General features: G+C 40.2%; 1 protein-coding gene across 3 annotated transcripts in view; it reads left to right on the top strand.

Moving 5' to 3' along the window:
* The window catches only part of LOC111873146 (J domain-containing protein DDB_G0295729), a 63082-nt gene that overhangs the window by 26887 nt on the left and 17143 nt on the right, over nucleotides 1-19052 (top strand). For all 3 annotated transcript variants that reach the window (XM_033754984.1, XM_023867596.2, XM_023867598.2), the window contains 2 exons: nucleotides 9678-10037; nucleotides 10956-11161. In XM_033754984.1, coding sequence (XP_033610875.1) covers nucleotides 9678-10037; nucleotides 10956-11161 — 566 coding nt within the window. The remainder of the gene's footprint in view (nucleotides 1-9677; nucleotides 10038-10955; nucleotides 11162-19052) is intronic.

The raw sequence follows: 19052 nt of genomic DNA, 5'->3' as shown, positions 1-19052 counted from the left end.
GTCGTTTCCGGTTATTTTTGGGTCCCCCCTCGTATGCATGGCTGAAACCATCAGATCTAGGTTTCCATTGTCCACTGCACTGGAGATGGTTAATTCCTGCCCTGGCCTCTGCATCCAACTGTACATGCAGTGGGGGGAGTCCAAGGAGTATCTCCAGTGCAGCTGTTGGAGATGTTCAAAGTGCTCCTGTGATACCTAAGCAATTTGCTAAGTTCTGTCTTGCTTGTCATGAGTTCAACTCTGGGTCACCATACTGTGGCACCGTAAGTAATTATGGGTCTCACAACCACAGTATATATCCAATGTATAACGTGTGGTTGCAGTCCCCAAGTTTTACCAAACATGCTTCTGCATGTCCAAAAAACGTAATAGGCTTTGTTAATGACTTTGTCCAGCTGCTTTTTCCTTGTCAGTCCCTTGTCTAATTCTAGACCAAGGTACTTGACATCACTGGAGAGCTGGATTGTCTTATTAAAGAGAGTCGGTTCCTTAAGACCCTTTATACAGGGTGTCCCAGGAGGAATGGACCAAACTTCGGGAGGGTGTTCCTTATGTTAAAGTATGCCGATATAACCCAAAACACCTATGTCCAAAGTTGAACGGTTACGGAGATAATGGCCCGAGAAAAGTGTGGTCTTCTTGCAGGTCCACGCACTGTGGACAGTCAGCTGTGACTGTTATCTGTTTGTACTTGAGTGTGGTGATGTCACACTAGCCGTGATCTCATGCGCAACCTACCACAGCCTACAGATTACGTTGCGGCGGGGACGTGAATGGGTGGTAAATTAGTTGTGTGATGAGTTGCTGAAATGCCTCTTGTGTTTTCACACGTGGAATATTGTGATATGCATTTTGTGTGTGGATTTTGCGGTCGCAATGCACGTGCTGCTGTTGAAGAATACCAAAGGCGTTTTCCCGATCGAAGGATTCCATCTCGAAGTGTATTTACGCGAATTCACCAGACATTGCGTGATACTGGTTCTCTTGCAAGTGTTTCTGTGCACTCTGAAAGGCAGGATGTACGAATGATAGACACACGAGAGCACATTCTTGATATTGTTCAGTGAAGTCCACGTCTATCACTCGTAGAATTGCCTCTCGCATCTGCGTATCACGTATTCAGGTGTGGCAAACTTTACATCATGAAGAGTTATTCTTACCATGATCAAATGGTACAACATCTGGAACCAGGCGACCATGCACAGCGTATGGATTTGTGCCACTGGATAAAAAGTTCATCCCGAACTGTTAAGCGTCATTTTATTCAGTGATGAGGCGTCTTTTACCCTGGATGGTGTAAATAATTTACGAAATGTGCATACGTGGTTCCATAATAATCCACATGAGATAATGGAAACGAAATTCCAAAAGAGATTTCCTGTGAATGTACGTTTACAGTTATGTGGTCGGGTTATAGCGCAGCCATATTACGTCATCGCTCGCCAGTCATGTGTCATGTATAGTGCTTGGAAACCTAAGGACAATTATGACATGGCGAGCGAGTATTTCGTACTTCAATTTTATGGCTTTCCGTCACTCACAAGTTAGTTTGATGTTACGTACATTATTAACATTACAGAATCCACATATTCCTGCCAGTTTTAATATGTATTTTGTAATCAACAAGTGTGTAACACCGGTCAAAGTTTGACACTTCTCTGGCCATTATCTCCGTAACCGTTCAACTTTGGACATAGGTGTTTTGGGTTATATCGGCATACTTTAACATAAGGAACACCCTCCCGAAATTTGGTCCATTCCTCCTGGGACACCCTGTATTTCTCTTCCTAGTAAACGGTATAATTACCGTATTATTGGGATTGATGGAAAGACCTGTTCTTTCACACCATCGTTGGACCGTGTACAGAGCTGTTTGAAGACACTCTGATACGGTCAAAAGGAATTTTCTGTTTATGAGGATTGCTATGTCATCAGCATATCCTACTGTATAATACCCATCATCATTAAGTACCCACAGGAGATTGTCAACAACCAGACTCCACAGCAGAGGCGAAAGTACACCCCCCTGCAGACATCCCCTAGACTTGGACACCCCCAGGGTTTCTCCTGATAATGTATCAGCTATGGTTCTGCTTTCCAGGATAGCATTGATGCATCTGTATATTGCAGGCTCTATGCCATGCCTTCCAGCAGCCTGTTTGATTATATCAAATGTTCTATGAAAAGCTCCCTCTATGTCAAGGAATGCTCCTAAGGCCACATCCTTGTCTTCAATCGCACTTTCTATGCGTGCCACCACATTGTGTAGTGCACTTTTGGTATATTTACGAGTACCTGTTTGGTAGGCATGTTGGTTTCAGTGTAGAGGATATGTCCTCAATATCCCGTCCCTGATATGCCTATCCACTAGTTTCTCCATCGTTTTCAAAAGGAAAGATGACAGGCTGATAGGACGATAAGTCATAGCATTGGTATAATCAAGTTTCCCAGGCTTTGGAATAAATATCACCTTAACTTGCCTACAGGCTGTGGGGATGAAACCATATGTCATGCAGGCTCTATACAGGGTGTCCCAGGAGGAATGGACCAAACTTCGGGAGGGTGTTCCTTATGTTAAAGTATGCCGATATAACCCAAAACATCTATGTCCAAAGTTGAATGGTTATGGAGATAATGGCCAGAGAAGTGTGAAACTTTGACCGCTGTTACACGCTTGTTGATTACAAAATACATATTAAAACTGGCATGAATATGTGGATTCTGTAATGTTAATAATGTATGTAACATCAAACTAACTTGTGAGAGACGTGAGGCCATAAAAAAATACTCGCTCGCCATGTCATAATTGTCCTTAGGGTTTCCAAGCACTATACATGACACATGACTGGCGAGCGATGACGTAACTTGGCTGACTGCGCGTTCCGATAAAGCCAACTACATAAGTACGGCTAGGGTGAATCACGGCACTCAAGGACAAACACAGATAAGGCCTCTCAGCTGATAGGTATAGTCCGTAGACCCGCTAGAAGACCACACTTTTCTCGGGCCATTATCTCCGTAACCGTTCAACTTTGGACATAGGTGTTTTGGGTTATATAAGCATACTTTAACATAAGGAACACCCTCCCAAAGTTTGGTCCATTCCTCCTGGGACACCTGTATATGTGACATAGATGTGGAACTAAAAGTTCCGCCCCATGCTGCAAAAGTGCCGGTACAATTCCATCAGTTCCCGCTGATATAAATGGTCTAAAAGTGTTCAGTGCCCATCTTATTTTTGATTGATTAATTATGACTTTGGCCAGGTTCAAGTCTACCCTGTTCATCTTGCTTTGGCAAGTGTCCAGGTTTTGCTGACCCTGCCCATCCAAATTGTCAATCAATTTTGAATCAGGAAAGTGAACTCTGAATAATTCATTCAGTGTTTCCCTTCCTGTTTGAGTATACTGCCCATTAGGCAGCTTAATTGTGCTGACCTTATTGGTCGCCTGTTTTGCCATGGTTCTCATGAGTCTGGCACCGCCTGGTACATCATTGATCTCCTGGCAGTGTCTCCTCCATGAGGATCACTTGGCTTTCCTTATTTCTTTGTTGTAACAGGTAAGGGCTTCCATGTAGGTGTCTCACTGCCCTGTTCTTTTAGCTGTATTGAACGGCCTTCTTGTTTTGATCCTAAGCCCACTCAGCTGTTTATTCCACCAAGGCATTCTCCTTGGTCCGCGAGTGGTCTTAGCTGGACAATTCTGATTAAAGGACGAGATAATAGCCCGTTGCAACTGGTCAACGGACCGACCAACATCCTTTATTGTGTGTATATTACACGAGATGGTCTCTAGATTTACCTTTAGGTCATCCTTGTAAGACTCCCAATTGGTTCTTTTAGGATTCCTATAAGTAGCTTCATCTACTGTAATGTTACTTATTTTAAAGCATATATATCTGTGATCTGATAGGGACGGCTCATCAGATACATGCTAGTTACTTATCAGGTTTCCTATGTCATTTGTCCCTAGTGTCAAATCAATAACCTCCTTCGTATTGCAAACTATAAAGGTAGGTTCATTACTATGGTTTAGAATATTCAGGTTCGAACTCACCAGAAATTCCATAAGGCTCTCTCCCCTTGGGTTTATGCCGGTGCTCCCCCACCCTGTGTGGTGCGCGTTGGCATCGCACCCAATGATGAGTTGCTTTTTCCTGCTACAGCAGTAGTCTATGATGTCCCTCATTTCCTTAGTTGGTGGTGGTTCATCCGAGTCATATGGAAGGTAGACTGAAGCAACAATCAGCTCCTTGCTGCCTTCTTGATAAGGGTATGTTATACTTACCTCTGTTGTATCCCTAGAACAGAGCTCCAGCAAAGGCAAGGCATTAACATGATTCCTGATATAAACACAAGATCTTGCATCATTACTGGGTACAACAGAGTAAACTGTTCCCCCTGTATTAGTTAAGCCCCTTATTTGACCCTTGTATAACCAAGGCTCCTGAATAAGTGCTATATCTGCCTTACCCTCAGCTAGCTGTTGGCACAGAGCTGCCATGGCAGCTTTGCTGTGGTGTAGGTTGATCTAAAGAAATTTCATGATCTCTTCCAATTGAGGAGGGGTCAATTTCCGTCTTATGTCCCTCTCCGGTCTTGGACTGTGTTCCGTGTTAAGGGAACCCCTGATCCATTTTGCTTTGGTCATCCGAGGGGCTGTGTACTTATCCCCTTCTTCCTCAGAGACCGAGTTGGACGATACAGTGTCTGTCACGGGTTTTACCCGGCGCTGAACTTCAGGATCATCCAGCACCTTAACAGTCCCCTGTGGGAGTCCTGTAAATATTTTGTAACCGGTCCTGTGTATAATAGTATGGGAGTCCCGGTTTATGAGGAAGATAAGTCTTTGGCCTTTCGATTCAGATTGCTTGTCTAGTACCCTCCAGTTCTCTGTATGAAGTCCCGGTTTAAGGTCTGCAGTCCATTTCAGCAGCTCTTCCTGGTTTTGGGCAGTTTTGTCCCTAGTCCAGAGAACTACTTTAACAGGCTTAGGCAGGTTCCTGGCATCAGTAGCCTTCAGCCTGGTCCCTGATTTGAGCCTGTGGTTGTCAATGGCTTTAATGAGCCATTGACCAGACTGTTGGTTGGCACATATATAGATAAGTGCACCTCCCAACAGTCTGCAGGTGCGGTAGTTCTTCCTTTGGAGTCCTACGTAACACCTCGTCCAATGCTTCCAGAATGGAATTTTGGTCGTTTTCGGTAAGTTTTTGAAGATAGCTACCTTTATATTGGTCAGAACCTCCTTGTAAGTCCCTGGTCCTTTACAGTCCCTGGGCTTTTTCAGAGTTCTGACAGTTTCTGTAGGGGTACTGCCCTCCGACCTTGGCCTCTTAATGGTGCCAGTGGGGGTTTCTCCCTGCTTGGATGAGCTTGCATTTCCTGGTTGCTGACTGCTCCCAGTTCCTGCTTTGCTTGTCTCAGCTTTTGCCTTTTTTAACTTCCGTCTAGCGCAGTGGTCGGCGAACCGGGTAAATTACCCCAAGTGGGGTAAAAATGAAATTCTTGGGGGTAATGAGGACTCAATAGACATAAATGAAATTATATAAAAAACGCGTTCCTTGTTACGACAGAAATTTTTCTTCTGGCATATAACCATCCGTAACAACGGCTGCTACGGAAATTGTTAAAAGTCCATCATGGCAGCGTGACGTCATCACTAAACACTTCTATAGATAAACGCATCCAGCATGTTGTGGATGATCGCGTTAGTTGTGGCTTGGCAGCCAGCAGAAGCGCACATCTTTTATACGTCATTTTGGCCTAGTCACCTATTGTTTTATCTTATGCTCAAAAACTTCGACGATCAAGGTAAGATAGTGTCTTGTTAGCAAGGATTTACTATCAATAAATTCATTCATTCATTATTTAATAAGCAANTTTCATGAAACCGACGCACTATCATTTATGTGCAGTAGTAGCAGTTTGAGCTTGTCACACTGAATCGGTAATTTCGTGTTATAGTACATGTGCAACTAACCACCTGAGCTATGGCACGGCCTCCAGTACTGACTTACACATATTGTACATGCTGAGTTTTCCTCCACATTACGCATGTCCTCGTGTAACTATAAGAAACGCGTGTGCTGAAGGGTTAAAACTTTTTGAATCACTTTTTTTTCCCCCTCAGATGACATCAACTAGAAAACGAATATACCAGGAAGAGTTCCTCAGTTATGGGTTTACACAAATAGAAGACAAAGGAATAATGAAACCACAGTGTGTTGTCTGTTTGAAAGTACTGACTGCAGAATCTTTCAAAAAGAGTCAATTGAAGAACCACTTGAATAATCTGCACCCACACCTGTCTTCCAAATCGCGGGTATACTTTGTAAATTTGGAAATGTCTGTCAAAAAACAAAGACTGAACAGCAACTTGAGAAGTACATTCGATCAACGTTCAGCATCAAAGGCCAGCTTTGAAGTGGCCTGGTTGATTGCCCGAAACAAGAAACCACATACTATTGGTGAGCAATTGGTTAAACCAGCAGCTTTGAAAATGGCAGAGATTATGTGTGGTCAGAAAGAAGCTGCGAAACTAAATTCAGTGCCCTTGTCTGCAAAAGTTGTGAAAGAAAGAATTTCTATTTTAGCAGAAAATGTGAGGGAACAAGTTATTTCTTCAATAAAAGAGAGTAAATGCTTTGCTATTCAGCTTGATGAAACTACAGATGTCAGTAGTAATTTGCAGCTGATGGTGTATGTTCGCTACAAAAGGTTTACATGCAATTGAACAGGAGTTGTTGTTTTGTTCTCCCCTCGAGTTGCGATCTCGTGGAATTGATGTCTTCAATAAAATTTATGAATACTTTAATAACGCTAATTTAAAGTGGGAAGACTGCATTGCTTTGTCTGTTGATGGAGCTCCAGCTATGTTGGGTCATGTTAGTGGTTTTTCGGCTTTGGCGAGAGAGAAAAATCCAAAAATTGAAGTTAACCACTGTATGATCCATCGCCAGGCACTGCTTGTGAAACATTTGGAACCTGCGCTGGAAGCCGTCATGCATGATGTTATCAACGTTGTCAATGTCGTCAAAGGACATGCACTAAACATGCGACTGTTTCGTGAATTATGTGCAGGAGGGGAGGCTGAATATACAGACCTACTTTGACATACAGAAGTGAGATGGCTGTCACTTGGAAATGTTCTGAACCGAGTGTGGGTTCTCAAAACTGAACTTGAAATTTTTATGCTTGATCAAAAGCATGTTCTCGCAGATAAGTTTACAAACTCCTTGTGGGTTGCACACCTCGCATATTTAGGTGACATTTTTGAGTATGTGAATGCATTGAACAAAGAATTGCAAGGAAAAAACATCAATATAATTTCAGCCAGAGAAAAGATTTCAGCGTTTGGATCAAAGCTTTTATATTGGAGACAGAAAGCAGAACAAAACAAGATTGCTGCCTTTTCAAGGTTGGCTTTGTTTTTGGAAGATTGTGAAAATATTACTTTTGATGACATCAAGGACACAGTTATAAGGCATCTTACCAAACTCAAAAAGCGGTTCGATGATTACTTTCCAGATCTTGATTCACATAATGTCAGTTGGATTGTAGAACCCTTTAAATGTGAAATTGCTGATGTACTAGAAGAGCCTCAAGGTTTGGCAGAGGCACTTCTTGAACTTCGATCCAATAATGAAGCACATATTGAATTTGAAAACAAAGCAGATCTGTCATATTTTTGGATGTCAAGAGCTGCAAATGCTTTCAAAATTGCACATGAGGAGGCAGTCAAAAAGGTGCTGCCCTTTGCAACAACCTACCTTTGCGAACAAGGATTTTCCACTCTACCGAACATAAAAACAGAGCAGAGAAATCGATTGGACCCTGAAGACAGTATGCAAATTGCTCTGACATCAAAATGTCCCAGTTTTGATGTTATTGTATAAAAAATGAAACATCATCATTTCTCCAAAACCTGAAGTGAAAAAAAATTTCTAAGAAATCCTTTTGTTTCATAATGAGGATATTAATTTACTCGTATTTTATCGCATTTATTTTATACTTTTTATATTTATAATTGTATTCTCCATATAAATAGATTCAATAAACCTTTTGAATTTGAATAATCTATGATTTTCTCTCTTTCAAATCAAGGTGGTAACGTCGGCGTAAATAAGTATATTTTGGGGTAATAAGTAAAAAAGTTCCCCGACCCCTGGTCTAGCGCAACCAGACAAACCTTTCTTCGCCAGACGGGGTCCACCTACTCCAGAGCCTAGGTGTCCCAGTCTTTCCCCTGCTGCAGGTATGTCAGAAGTACTGGCTGCCTGCAGTGTTGTGTCAGTACTACTGACCCCCAGGAGAGTAGTTTTTAGTTTTGCCTCTGGCAAGTTTTGAATCACTGGTTCATCCTTGCTTTTGGCTGAAATTTCAACAGCAGGTTCGCTGGTTGCAACTGGGCCCATTAATGGTTCAGCAGAGCTGCCAGCCCCCTGCTGAAGAATCTCTCATAGGGATCCCCTTAAAGGGGGGTCCCTCTTCAGTTTAAGGTCCTTGCGACCGGTTTTTGATTTGGTTCCTTTTTTCATTTCGGTCCCACGAGTAATGGGGATTTAAAGGTCACCACTCGCAGAGCCCCATACGGGTGGAAGGCATAAATACAACAGGGTGCTGCCTGGTGCCCCGATGGGATCGTTCGAGACACTGGCCAATAACCACCCCAGTGCCATGCAGCCTTCGGCAAGATAACCCACACCTTGGCTTCATAAATATAACCATCACAAGCCTCCAGGACCAAGAGTGCATGTTCGGGGGGAGAGGGGTATCCCAGATGATAAATGGGAGTGCGATACTAGTTGTGATGAGGTTGCGACCAGGGCATCCTACACGAGATTATCGCCCCTGGAGGTTGCTTCAGAGCTCCCCCATTCACGCCCCTCCATATGGATTGGTCGAACCATTTTAGAGTGTTGAGCCCTAAGGCTTGCGGCACCTTATCGGTACTCTAGGGAGACAACTCAAATAGCTGTAGCTACCCCCATAGGAGTGCTCTCCCACATTCGTCCCGGGTACATCGTAATGAAACCCAAGAGTCATTATGCCACCGCGTGGGAGGCTCTAGTCAAATAGCCATTGCGCTTTATGGAAACTCGGCCGCCAGCCCCGGAAACTCATGCTAATGCAGACTCCCAAGACTGTCGTTGCCCAGCAGGACCACTAGGAGGTGTTCCAAAGCTGTGTCTCAATGCATCCCTGACCAAAGACACAGCCACCCTGCCAAGGAAAGAATAAGTAATGGTGTTCTAAAAGTTCATTGTGGTATGGTACAAAATGTCTCATAAAAAAAGAAAGTACTGCTGTAATGGGTGTAGAAGCACAAATGGAAAATGTATTGAGCTTTAATAAACAGGCCTGTGAAGAAATGTTTCATGGTTGAAGAGTAAGCCAAGCAAGAAACTAGTGTGAAGCAGGCAGCAGACTTGCTGGCCAACATACTTCTGTGAAACATCACTTTACTTTCAGTGGACTGCACAGGATTATGTCGCAGAAGATAGGACTCATCAATGCTGTGAGAACATCAAATCCTACATACAAATATTTGGTATCTTCTTCATTACTCTAACATGATTTTCAGTTTACTATTATGAATTGCTTCATAATAAATATTCAGAATTGCTTCCATCATTTGTAATCACTGTGTACTTAACAGTACAAACTGTTCCAGATTACAGGTTACAGCCAGGCTACTGGATACTCTCCCTTGACAGTGAATGATGGTGGCCTCTCCCCTGTAGCTTCAGTTGCACACACACCCAGGCAGGAAATTTCTGTGCTTCCTGCTCAGTCACAGTACCCTCCTATTACAACCATTGCTACTCAGACATCTGCCAGAAATGTGAGGCTTCCCAAGTATGAGGGTGTGCCTTCTGTAGATACCTCTGCAGCTGCAGGAATTATTGCACTTCCTCAGCATGCATCATACTTGCCTCGTAGTCCAAGGGAACGGAAGATGGTAGAATTTAGGGAGAGTTACAACCCAAGCTTTCTGCAAGACCGTCCATTTCGACCTGGAGCATTTGATATGGTTGGTGGACTTCTGTAATTCTAGGACAGGTATAAGACATTAAAGGCAATTAGTATGGGCAAATGTAAAAATGTTTGCATTTTGCACATGGTTTGGATAGCTTTCATGAAGTGAGCTCATAGAAGGGAGTTGTGTCTGTCAGATTTGATGTAGGAACTATTACTTGGACTTCAGTCAAATATGGTTTTGGGTATACACTAAAAGTCATCAGGACAATTTAATTTACTTCGTATTGATCCATTGTAACACCTACTTTTCATGACGCCCAAACTGATCATTGCAAATAATGGCTATTCATAAAAATCTGATGCATGGTAGAAAAGATACATTTTATTAAACTCCATAACTTATGTTTCAAATATAAAAATAATTACTTAATGAAATACTAAGAACATAATTTATGGCTGTGTATAGGGTGTGGGAGAGAGTTTATCTCTGCAAACATGCATGATTTTAACTCATCAGCATTAACACCACCACCTCTCCACTAGTATCATTAAGTTTAGTGTTGTGCAGTTTTGTATTGTAATAGTTACAATATATGTAATTCTTGTTAATGACATTCTTATTTAAAATGTAATATGAGTATAGCATGGTGTATATAAATTCCAAATACTTTTCTGATTGACAGCAATAATGAGTGAAGCATTGTAGTTAGAGACTTTGTTGGTATGGTTATAAGTTATAAATGAATTTCTAAATTTTGTAAAAGATGCTTTTTGGTGTGTTCAGAATCACAAATTAGTTTGTCACACAAATTAAAGCTTTGAGAAATCCATACTAGCAGAAATTTTGTACATAGGAAATTTTATTCTGTTATCAATTTCTAAGTTCTGCTTATCCAGTTTTTGCACGTGGGTCATAAATTCTTTCTAGAACTTCTTGTCAGACTTTTAAATCAAGGATAAATTATTGCAGAATATGGACATTCGCCACCAAAGAGAGGCTTACCAAGAGGAATTACGCAGACAGATTGAGGAAAAGCAGCGCACTGAAGCAGAACAACGAAAGAAAGAAAAGGAGGAAGAACAAGCAATTGCACGCAGAGCAGAGTTACAGCAAGAAAGGATGAGACAAGAATATGTACAAGAAGAGGCTCTTAGAAGAGAAAGACGTCTTCAGAGGTAATGAAAATAATGGAATGTAATCTATTTAAAATAAAAATGTTAGAGACTACAGTGAAATCCTGATCTAGTGTCCTGCCATTAGTGAAATCTCATATTTAATTAATATTTTTTCTGATCCCATCAGAAACCCAGCATTAGCAATATATTTTTTTCTCCATATTTAGTGTAAGAAAGCTTCGATCTTCCGGAACTTATACCTGATTTATTGTGATTTTGATGAAGATGACAGTTGATGTTCATATTTGCTCTCTTCTGGAAGTCACTGCTGCAAACCACAATCTTTGGCAAGTGATGTCACACACTGAACACACCCCAAACCCTCCCTCACCACTTCTGGCATATAGTTATCTTCATTCTTAGCTGCGGTTGTTGCAATGCTTATTTCACTGTTTATGTCATTAATTATTTTAGAAATTAATTTGATATTACTGATTGCATTATTGCATTTATTTATATTAGAACAGTTTCTTAACAACATAGGTAAAGGAACTATTTTGTTGCCAGAGGCTCTGCATTTGTTCATTACATACAGTATTGAAAAGCCTTTTCTAAATAACCTTTTTTCCTTGAAAGTGATGGAAAGCTGATGACAGGCTGTTATTGGCATATTTCACCTACCATTTGGGTCAGTATTATCTGCAACCAGTGACTATAGGCACATTATCTTACTGGAATATCATGCTGNCTATAGGATATAGAAACTGTCATTATAAATATAAAACAGTAAGTATAACAGTAAATCTAATATACATGTCATAAATCTTACAGTAGCCATCTGAAACAGTTTTACCTAGAATTAATACAAATATGGTAATAAAAGTAAATTACAACTCTTAACTAAATAATGTACAGGTATTCATTCGGAAGTTGTTTTGTAAAATTCATCAGTGCTATAAAATGCATGTTCAGTGAGATTTCTTCTCAATAAAGATTTGAATTGCTTAATGTCTTTAGATAACAATTTAATATTCCAAGGTAAGTGATTATAAGCCATGTTAGGTGGGTCCGTCACCACGGCATGGCACATCCTTGGGTTGCAGAGGGGGGGAGACACCCTCCACTTTTTGAGGGAAGCTGCAAATATATTGAATAAACAGTCGCAGACAACCGAAAAGGGGTGGCCCTCCAGCTTGGGGGTTGGCCGTGGGGCTAACAACTCACTGTAAAAAGTCATTATGTTACGAAAATGAACACAAAGCCTAGGACCTGGACAGATTCTTTGGATAAATGACCTAAGCTAATGAAAATGGATATGAGATTTGGTGCTTGGAATGTACGAAGTTTGTATAGGGCAGGTTCGCTCAGGGCAGTGGCAGAAGAAATCTTAAAATATAAGTTAGATTTAGCGGGAGTACAGGAGGTCAGATGGGATGGAGGTGGCATCGCACCAGCAGGAGAATATGCATTTTTCTATGGAAAGGAGAATGAAAATCATGAATTAGGTACACAGGTTTTTTTCGTACATAAGAGAATTGTATCAGCAGTTAAGAGGGTAGAATTTGTTAGTGATAAGATATCATATATAATACTAAAAGGTTGCTGGTGTGATATCATTGTTATGAATGTTCACGCCCCAACAAAATAAGATTGATGACATAAAGGATAGATTCTGTGAAGAACTAGAACATGTATTTGATAAATTCCCGAAGTACCCTATGAAAATTTTGTTAGGAGATTTCAATGCCAAAGTAGGGAGGGAAGACATTTTCATACCAACAATTGGGAATGAGAGTTAATGGAGTTCGAGTTGTAAACTTTGCCACATCAGAAAATCTTACTGTCAAAAGTGCAGTGTTCCCAAATCGTAACATCCTTAAATTTACTCGGACATCTCCTGATGGGAAGATACACAATCAATTAGAACATATACTTGATGTCCGATCATTCAAGACAGCAGATTGTGATACTGACCACTACCTGGTGGTGGCAATGGTTAGGGAAAGACTGGCAGTGAGCAAACAAATAATACACAGAGTTCTTATGGAGAGGTTCAATCTCAAGAAATTAAATGAGGTAGAGGGTAAAGAGCAGTATTGTGTTGAAATCTCAAATAGGTTTGCGACTTTGGAAAACTTGGAAACTGAGGTGGATGTTAATAGAGCTTGGGAAACTATTAGAGAGAATATAAAAATGTGTGCCAAAGAGAGTCTAGGTTATTATGAACTGAAGAAGCATAAGCCATGGTTTGATGAAGGATGCTCAAAATTATTAGACCAAAGAAAGCAGGCCAATTTGCAATAGTTACAGGATCCAGGCGAGTTAAATGGGGATAATCTGAACAATATAAGACGTGAAACCAGCAGGCATTTCAGGAACAAAAAGAGGGAATATCTGAAAGACAAAATTGATGAGCTTGCAATGAACAGTAAGAACAAGAACATTAGAGACCTGTATAGAGGAATAAATGACTTTAACCCTTTTGCGCGGTGATTTAAATTCCGCGGCCGTCTCTCCGGCGGTAATATATTCAGCCGGCCATTTAAATTTTGCTCGAAAATGATTTATTCATCATTGTTCTTAAATTATATGAGATAGGAACATGAAACTTTCACTAAAATGATCTTAAAAGGTGGTTTTATAACCTTACCTTATAATATGAGCGCCCTGTATCTCGGCAATGGAAGCAGGTTGTTTAGAATTTGAGCAGTGAATGGTACGCCTTGAAGCATGAAACTNGGCTTTGCCTTCTTCCCCGTTAGGGGTATACGTTCAAGGAAATGTCTTTCCGTGACCTGTTTAGTTGCCAGGTCAGCTGTAGTAAATTCAACGTTACGAGTTATCATAACAAGGGGTTGTTGCTATGCCTTTGATATTCCATCCATTTTGGCGGCAGTAGATGTCGTAGGGGTGACCACAGAATTCATGAAGTTATTCTAAGAACTGACTGGTATGTAGTGCACGAAAGCAGAGCTTAGCTGGCTCAAAAAAAATATTTATGGTCATCCCTCGAAACGACCACCAAGGTCAGTACGATAAAATGGCGTCAACTGGAGCGATAATACATGAAGGAATGAGTTCTTTCCCCCCCACACACACACCAGTATCGTCATAGGGGGTGACCACAGTGTTTTGCCTTAATTCGTGACGTTTTTCCAAGAACTCGCTGCTATGTACTGTGCGAAATCAATAGATCTTGCAAGAATAAAATTTGGACATCCCTCTTCTAAGAATTCCAATTGAGTGTGTTAGTGTGGCCAGCTCAGGGCAATATGATATTATAAACACAGCACATATCACGTCTCTGCTGTTTATAACTTCATAGGAAAGAAAACACGCCATCCATAACAGTTGGACCGACTAAACCTCTCCCAAGAGCAACAGGAACTTTGCTGCAAGATAGGCATATGTAACGATGAATTAGCGCAGCTAAACTCGTGTGTCATTAAATACGGTACTCCTGACAACAGGCCAGTGAAAAATCTAACAATCTACAGCAAATCCATCAATTATTATGGGCGTTATAACATAGGTGTGCAGCTGGACGAAACATAGACGTCGAACCCCCGCAGACGATTTAAATACCTGACGAAACATACACGTCAAACCACGCTGAACGGTTAGGAGAGGTTACCAGCCTAGCAGTGACTTAGTGAAGGATGAGAATGGTGATCTGCTTGCAGATTCCCACAACATTTTGAATAGGTGGAGGAACTACTTCTCTCAGTTATTGAATGTACATAGGGTCAATGCTGTTAGGCAGACAGAAATCCATACGGTTGAGCCGTTAATACCTGATCCTATCCCTTTAGAGGTTGAAAGTGCTATTGCAACATTGAAACGGTATAAATCACCAGGTAGTGATCAAATTCCGGCAGAACTTATTCAAGCAGGAGGAGAAATATTATGTTCTAAGATCCACAATCTAATTACTTCTATTAGGCATAAAGAAATATTGCGTGATCAGTGGAAGGAGTCTATTATTGTACCAGTTCACAAGAAGGGTGATAAAACTAACTGTAGTAATTATTGGGGGATATCACTGCTATCAACCTCATGTAAAATTTTGTCCAATATTCTTCTTTCAAGGTTAAGTCCATATATAGATGAAATTATTGGGGATCATCAGTGTGGGTTTCGACGTAACAGATCAACTACAGATCAGATCTTTTGCGTTCATCAGATATTGAAGAAAAAATGGGAGTACAATGAGACAGTACATCAGCTATTCATAGACATCAAGAAAGTCTATGATTCAGTTAGGAGGGAAGTATTGTACAATATTGTAAGAGTTTGGGATACCCATGAAACTAGTGAGGTTGATTAAAATGTATTTGAACAAAATGTATAGTAAAAGGTTGATTAAAATGTATTTAAATGAAATGTATAGTAAAGTCCATGTAGGTAAACATTTGTCTGATAAATTTCCTATCCAGAATGGTCTAAAACAAGGAGATGCTTTATCGCCACTCCTTTTCAACTTTGCCATAGAATATGCAATTAGGAAGGTCCAGGGAAGCCAGGTGGGACTGAAATGAAATGGGACACATCAGCTGTTGGTCTACGCCGCTGATGTGAATCTACCAGGTGATAATGTAGATACCATAAAGAAAAAGACACAAACTTTAATTGACGCAAGTAATGAGGTTGGTCTAGAAGTAAACACAGAGAACTAAGTATATGTTACTGTCTCGTCACCAAAATGCAGGGCAAAATCATGGCATAAAGGTAGGAAACAGATGTTTTGAAAATGTGGCACAGTTGAGATATTTGGGAACAACGATAACAGATCGAAATGTGATTCAAGAGGAGATTAAGAGGCGATTGAACTCGGGTAATGCTTGCTATCATTCAGTCCAGAACCTTTTGTCTTCTCGTCTGTTGTCCAAGAACACAAAAATTAGAATATACAAAACTATAATTTTGCCTGTGGTTCTATATGGGTGTGAAACTTGGTCTCTGACATTAAGGGAGGAACATAGACTGAGGGTGTTTGAGAACAGGCTGTTGAGGAGAATGTTTGGACCAAAGAGAGATGAAGTGACAGGAGGTTTTAGAAAACTGCATAATGAGGAGCTTCATAACTTGTACTCTTCTCCAAGTATAATTAGAATGATAAAGTCAAGGAGGATGAGGTGGGCAAGTCATGAATGGAGGAGACAAATGTGTATAGGATATTGGTGGGAAAGCCAGAAAGAAAGAGACCGCAGGGAAGACCAAGGCATAGATGGGTGGACAATATTAGAGTGGATCTTAGAGATACAGGATGGGATGGTATGGATTGGATAGATCTGGCTCAGGATAGGGATCAGTGGAGGGCTCTTGTGAACACGTTAATGAACCTTTGGTTTCCATAAAATGCTGGGAAATTCTTGAGTAGCTGCAGAATTGGCGGCTTCTCCAGAAGGGCTCAGCTCCATGAGTAAGTAAGTAAGTGATTATAAATCTTTATTCCAGAGAACAGCAGTCCTTTTTTAACTATTGATAAATTTGTAGAGGGTAAGTATAAATTATAATTATAGCGTGTATTAACATCATGAATATCTGTGTTAGATGTAAAGTAATTTTTATTCTTAATAATGAAAAGAAGCAAGGAAAAAATATATTGAGACTGGAGTGGCAATATTTGTAAATTTTTTAACAAATCCCAATATGAATCAAATTTGTCCGAACCAGACATAACTCTTTATGATTCTTTTTTTAATTTTAAAGATACTAATAAGGGGGGGGGCATTCATTACCCCAAAAGATAATGCCATACTTCAGTATCGAATGTACATAAGAGTAGTAAATAATCTTTACTGACTCTAATGACATAAAGGGCTTTATTGCCCTTATTGCAAAACAGGCCTTATTTAATCTTGATGATAACACAATAATATGGTTCTTCCAAGACAGGGTGCTATCAATATTTGTTCCCAAAAATTTAGTGCAATTGATGTTAGTAATTAATGAGTTGGTTGATGTAATTTGAATTTCTATTTTTCAATGATTTCTTAAAAAGAATTTGTAAGAAGTGTGTTTTATCACAATTTGGAGTTAAAAAGTTCCTATTAAATCACATCATTGTTTCAGTAATATTACTTCTAAATTCTTCAGGACTTGAATTAGATATAATGATACTTGTGTCATCCGCAAATAATATAGGTTGAGCTAATTTCTTTAAGGAAAATGGGATTTTATTCTATGGATAAATAGGTATGAGCAGTAAATCTTATAAGAGATGAATTGTTTCTTAATGTAATTTTCCTAACTCTGATTCAGTGAAAACCTCAGTTTAATATAAGGAAAGCCATTCCTCCAGAGATTGATTAACTTCTCAGGCTGTGAGGCAGTACGCTTGTAAAAACCCAGCCACTGATCCCATACAGTGGTTGTCAGTATGGGCATGCTGAGAGCTGGTATATGTTCAGTTTTTCTTCATCCATCTGGGGGCTGAACTAATTGTGCCATTGTGTTTATTAGGCCCTCTTCTCCCGTGCTGTCTCTTACATTTTTTTTTAAGAATTTTCATGGAATGTTTTTAACCTTTCAAAGCTACATCATTAAAGGGAGAATGTCTACCAAGATGGCTGTTGTCTCAAAGTTCACATGTAATAACAAAGCTGATCTTTTGAGAATTTTAGAAGACATTGATGGTTGTATTTCTTCTAATGATTCAGAAAGTGAAGATTTAGATGGTGCAAGAGTTCATGGGCAATAAAGTAACAAGAAGACATCAGCCAGGACCACAGACATTTTCTTGGCAACATGTTGATTGTATTCATTTTTCATTAAAAATTCCTTTCGCTGGTAGGAGTGGATCACAAGTATCTGTAAACTGTTTTGAAGAGTGGTTTGTGTTTGCTATTCAGATGCTGTGGATCTGTTTGTGTGGAAAGCAAGTAGAACAGTATGTTGAAAGTGTTATTTGAAGCCTAGGTATAGAGTTAGGAACTGGATCCCAGTAAGTCAGGCGGAAGTATATGATACTGGGGCTTTGGAAATCATTGAGGAATCCCCATACAAATCATATTTATGGTTCCATTGTTTTAAATGTCCATCAAAAATGACAAATAGTTTGGGATGCTGTATTATGCTGTATTTTGAGTTGTGGCGCACTGAAACAATTTTGAATATACCCATACTGGCATTAGTAAATGTGTCACAAAGACTTGGGGCTTCTGTGGTAGTTCTGTGTAATGTAGGCTTGTTACATTTGCCACTGTCTTCATGTTTGTCCATGTACGTAATCTTCCCACCACCAGAGTTCTCAGAATGAATGATGCAAGCAAAGTGACTTTACCACAGTGAGTTGAAAATAGCACATGTGACATGAGAACGAAACTCTTTGGGCTGAGTGCGAAACCTGTCATGCACCTCTTCCTTCACCTCATCATCATCTGTAAATCAGTGACCCCTGAAAGCCACCTATAAAGGTTCAAACAGATGGAAGTCTTAATTTGCAAGGTCTGGACTATATGCTGGATGGTCAAAAACTTCGAATTTCAGCTTCTAAAGGGTTACCCTATTGTGGGCAGTGGTATGGTGTTGAGCATTGTCATGGAAAACAAGAACAGCTTCTGATAATCTTCCTCGTTGTTTTGTTTTAATAGCTGGCCTCCATGCATTTCATAATATGTCAGAATACCTTGCACTTGTTACTCTCCTTTAGAATCATGGCTCTGACTGACTTGTGCCTGTGTCATCACTTGTTGCAGTGGACAGCCATTTGTGGCATTCTTAATCCATTTTAGGCAGTGTATCAACACATCACCTCACAGGGTTCACTACTACCAACTATCACTAGCTCACTTATATCTTCAGCAGGCGGGAGCAAAAGTGGACAAACTTTTTGAATCACTCCTCTACATTCTGAATTGAGCACTTGTTATATTATATACACACTGAACAAGAAGATTGTAATTTTTGTGCTCTTTGACACAGTTTTTAGTTCATACCTACAAGAACA

Source organism: Cryptotermes secundus, unplaced genomic scaffold (genome assembly GCF_002891405.2).
Source record: "Cryptotermes secundus unplaced genomic scaffold, Csec_1.0 scaffold259, whole genome shotgun sequence".
NCBI lineage: Eukaryota > Metazoa > Arthropoda > Insecta > Blattodea > Kalotermitidae > Cryptotermes > Cryptotermes secundus.
Note: the sequence above shows the minus strand (reverse complement) of the source record. Positions and strands in the feature narration are given on the sequence as shown.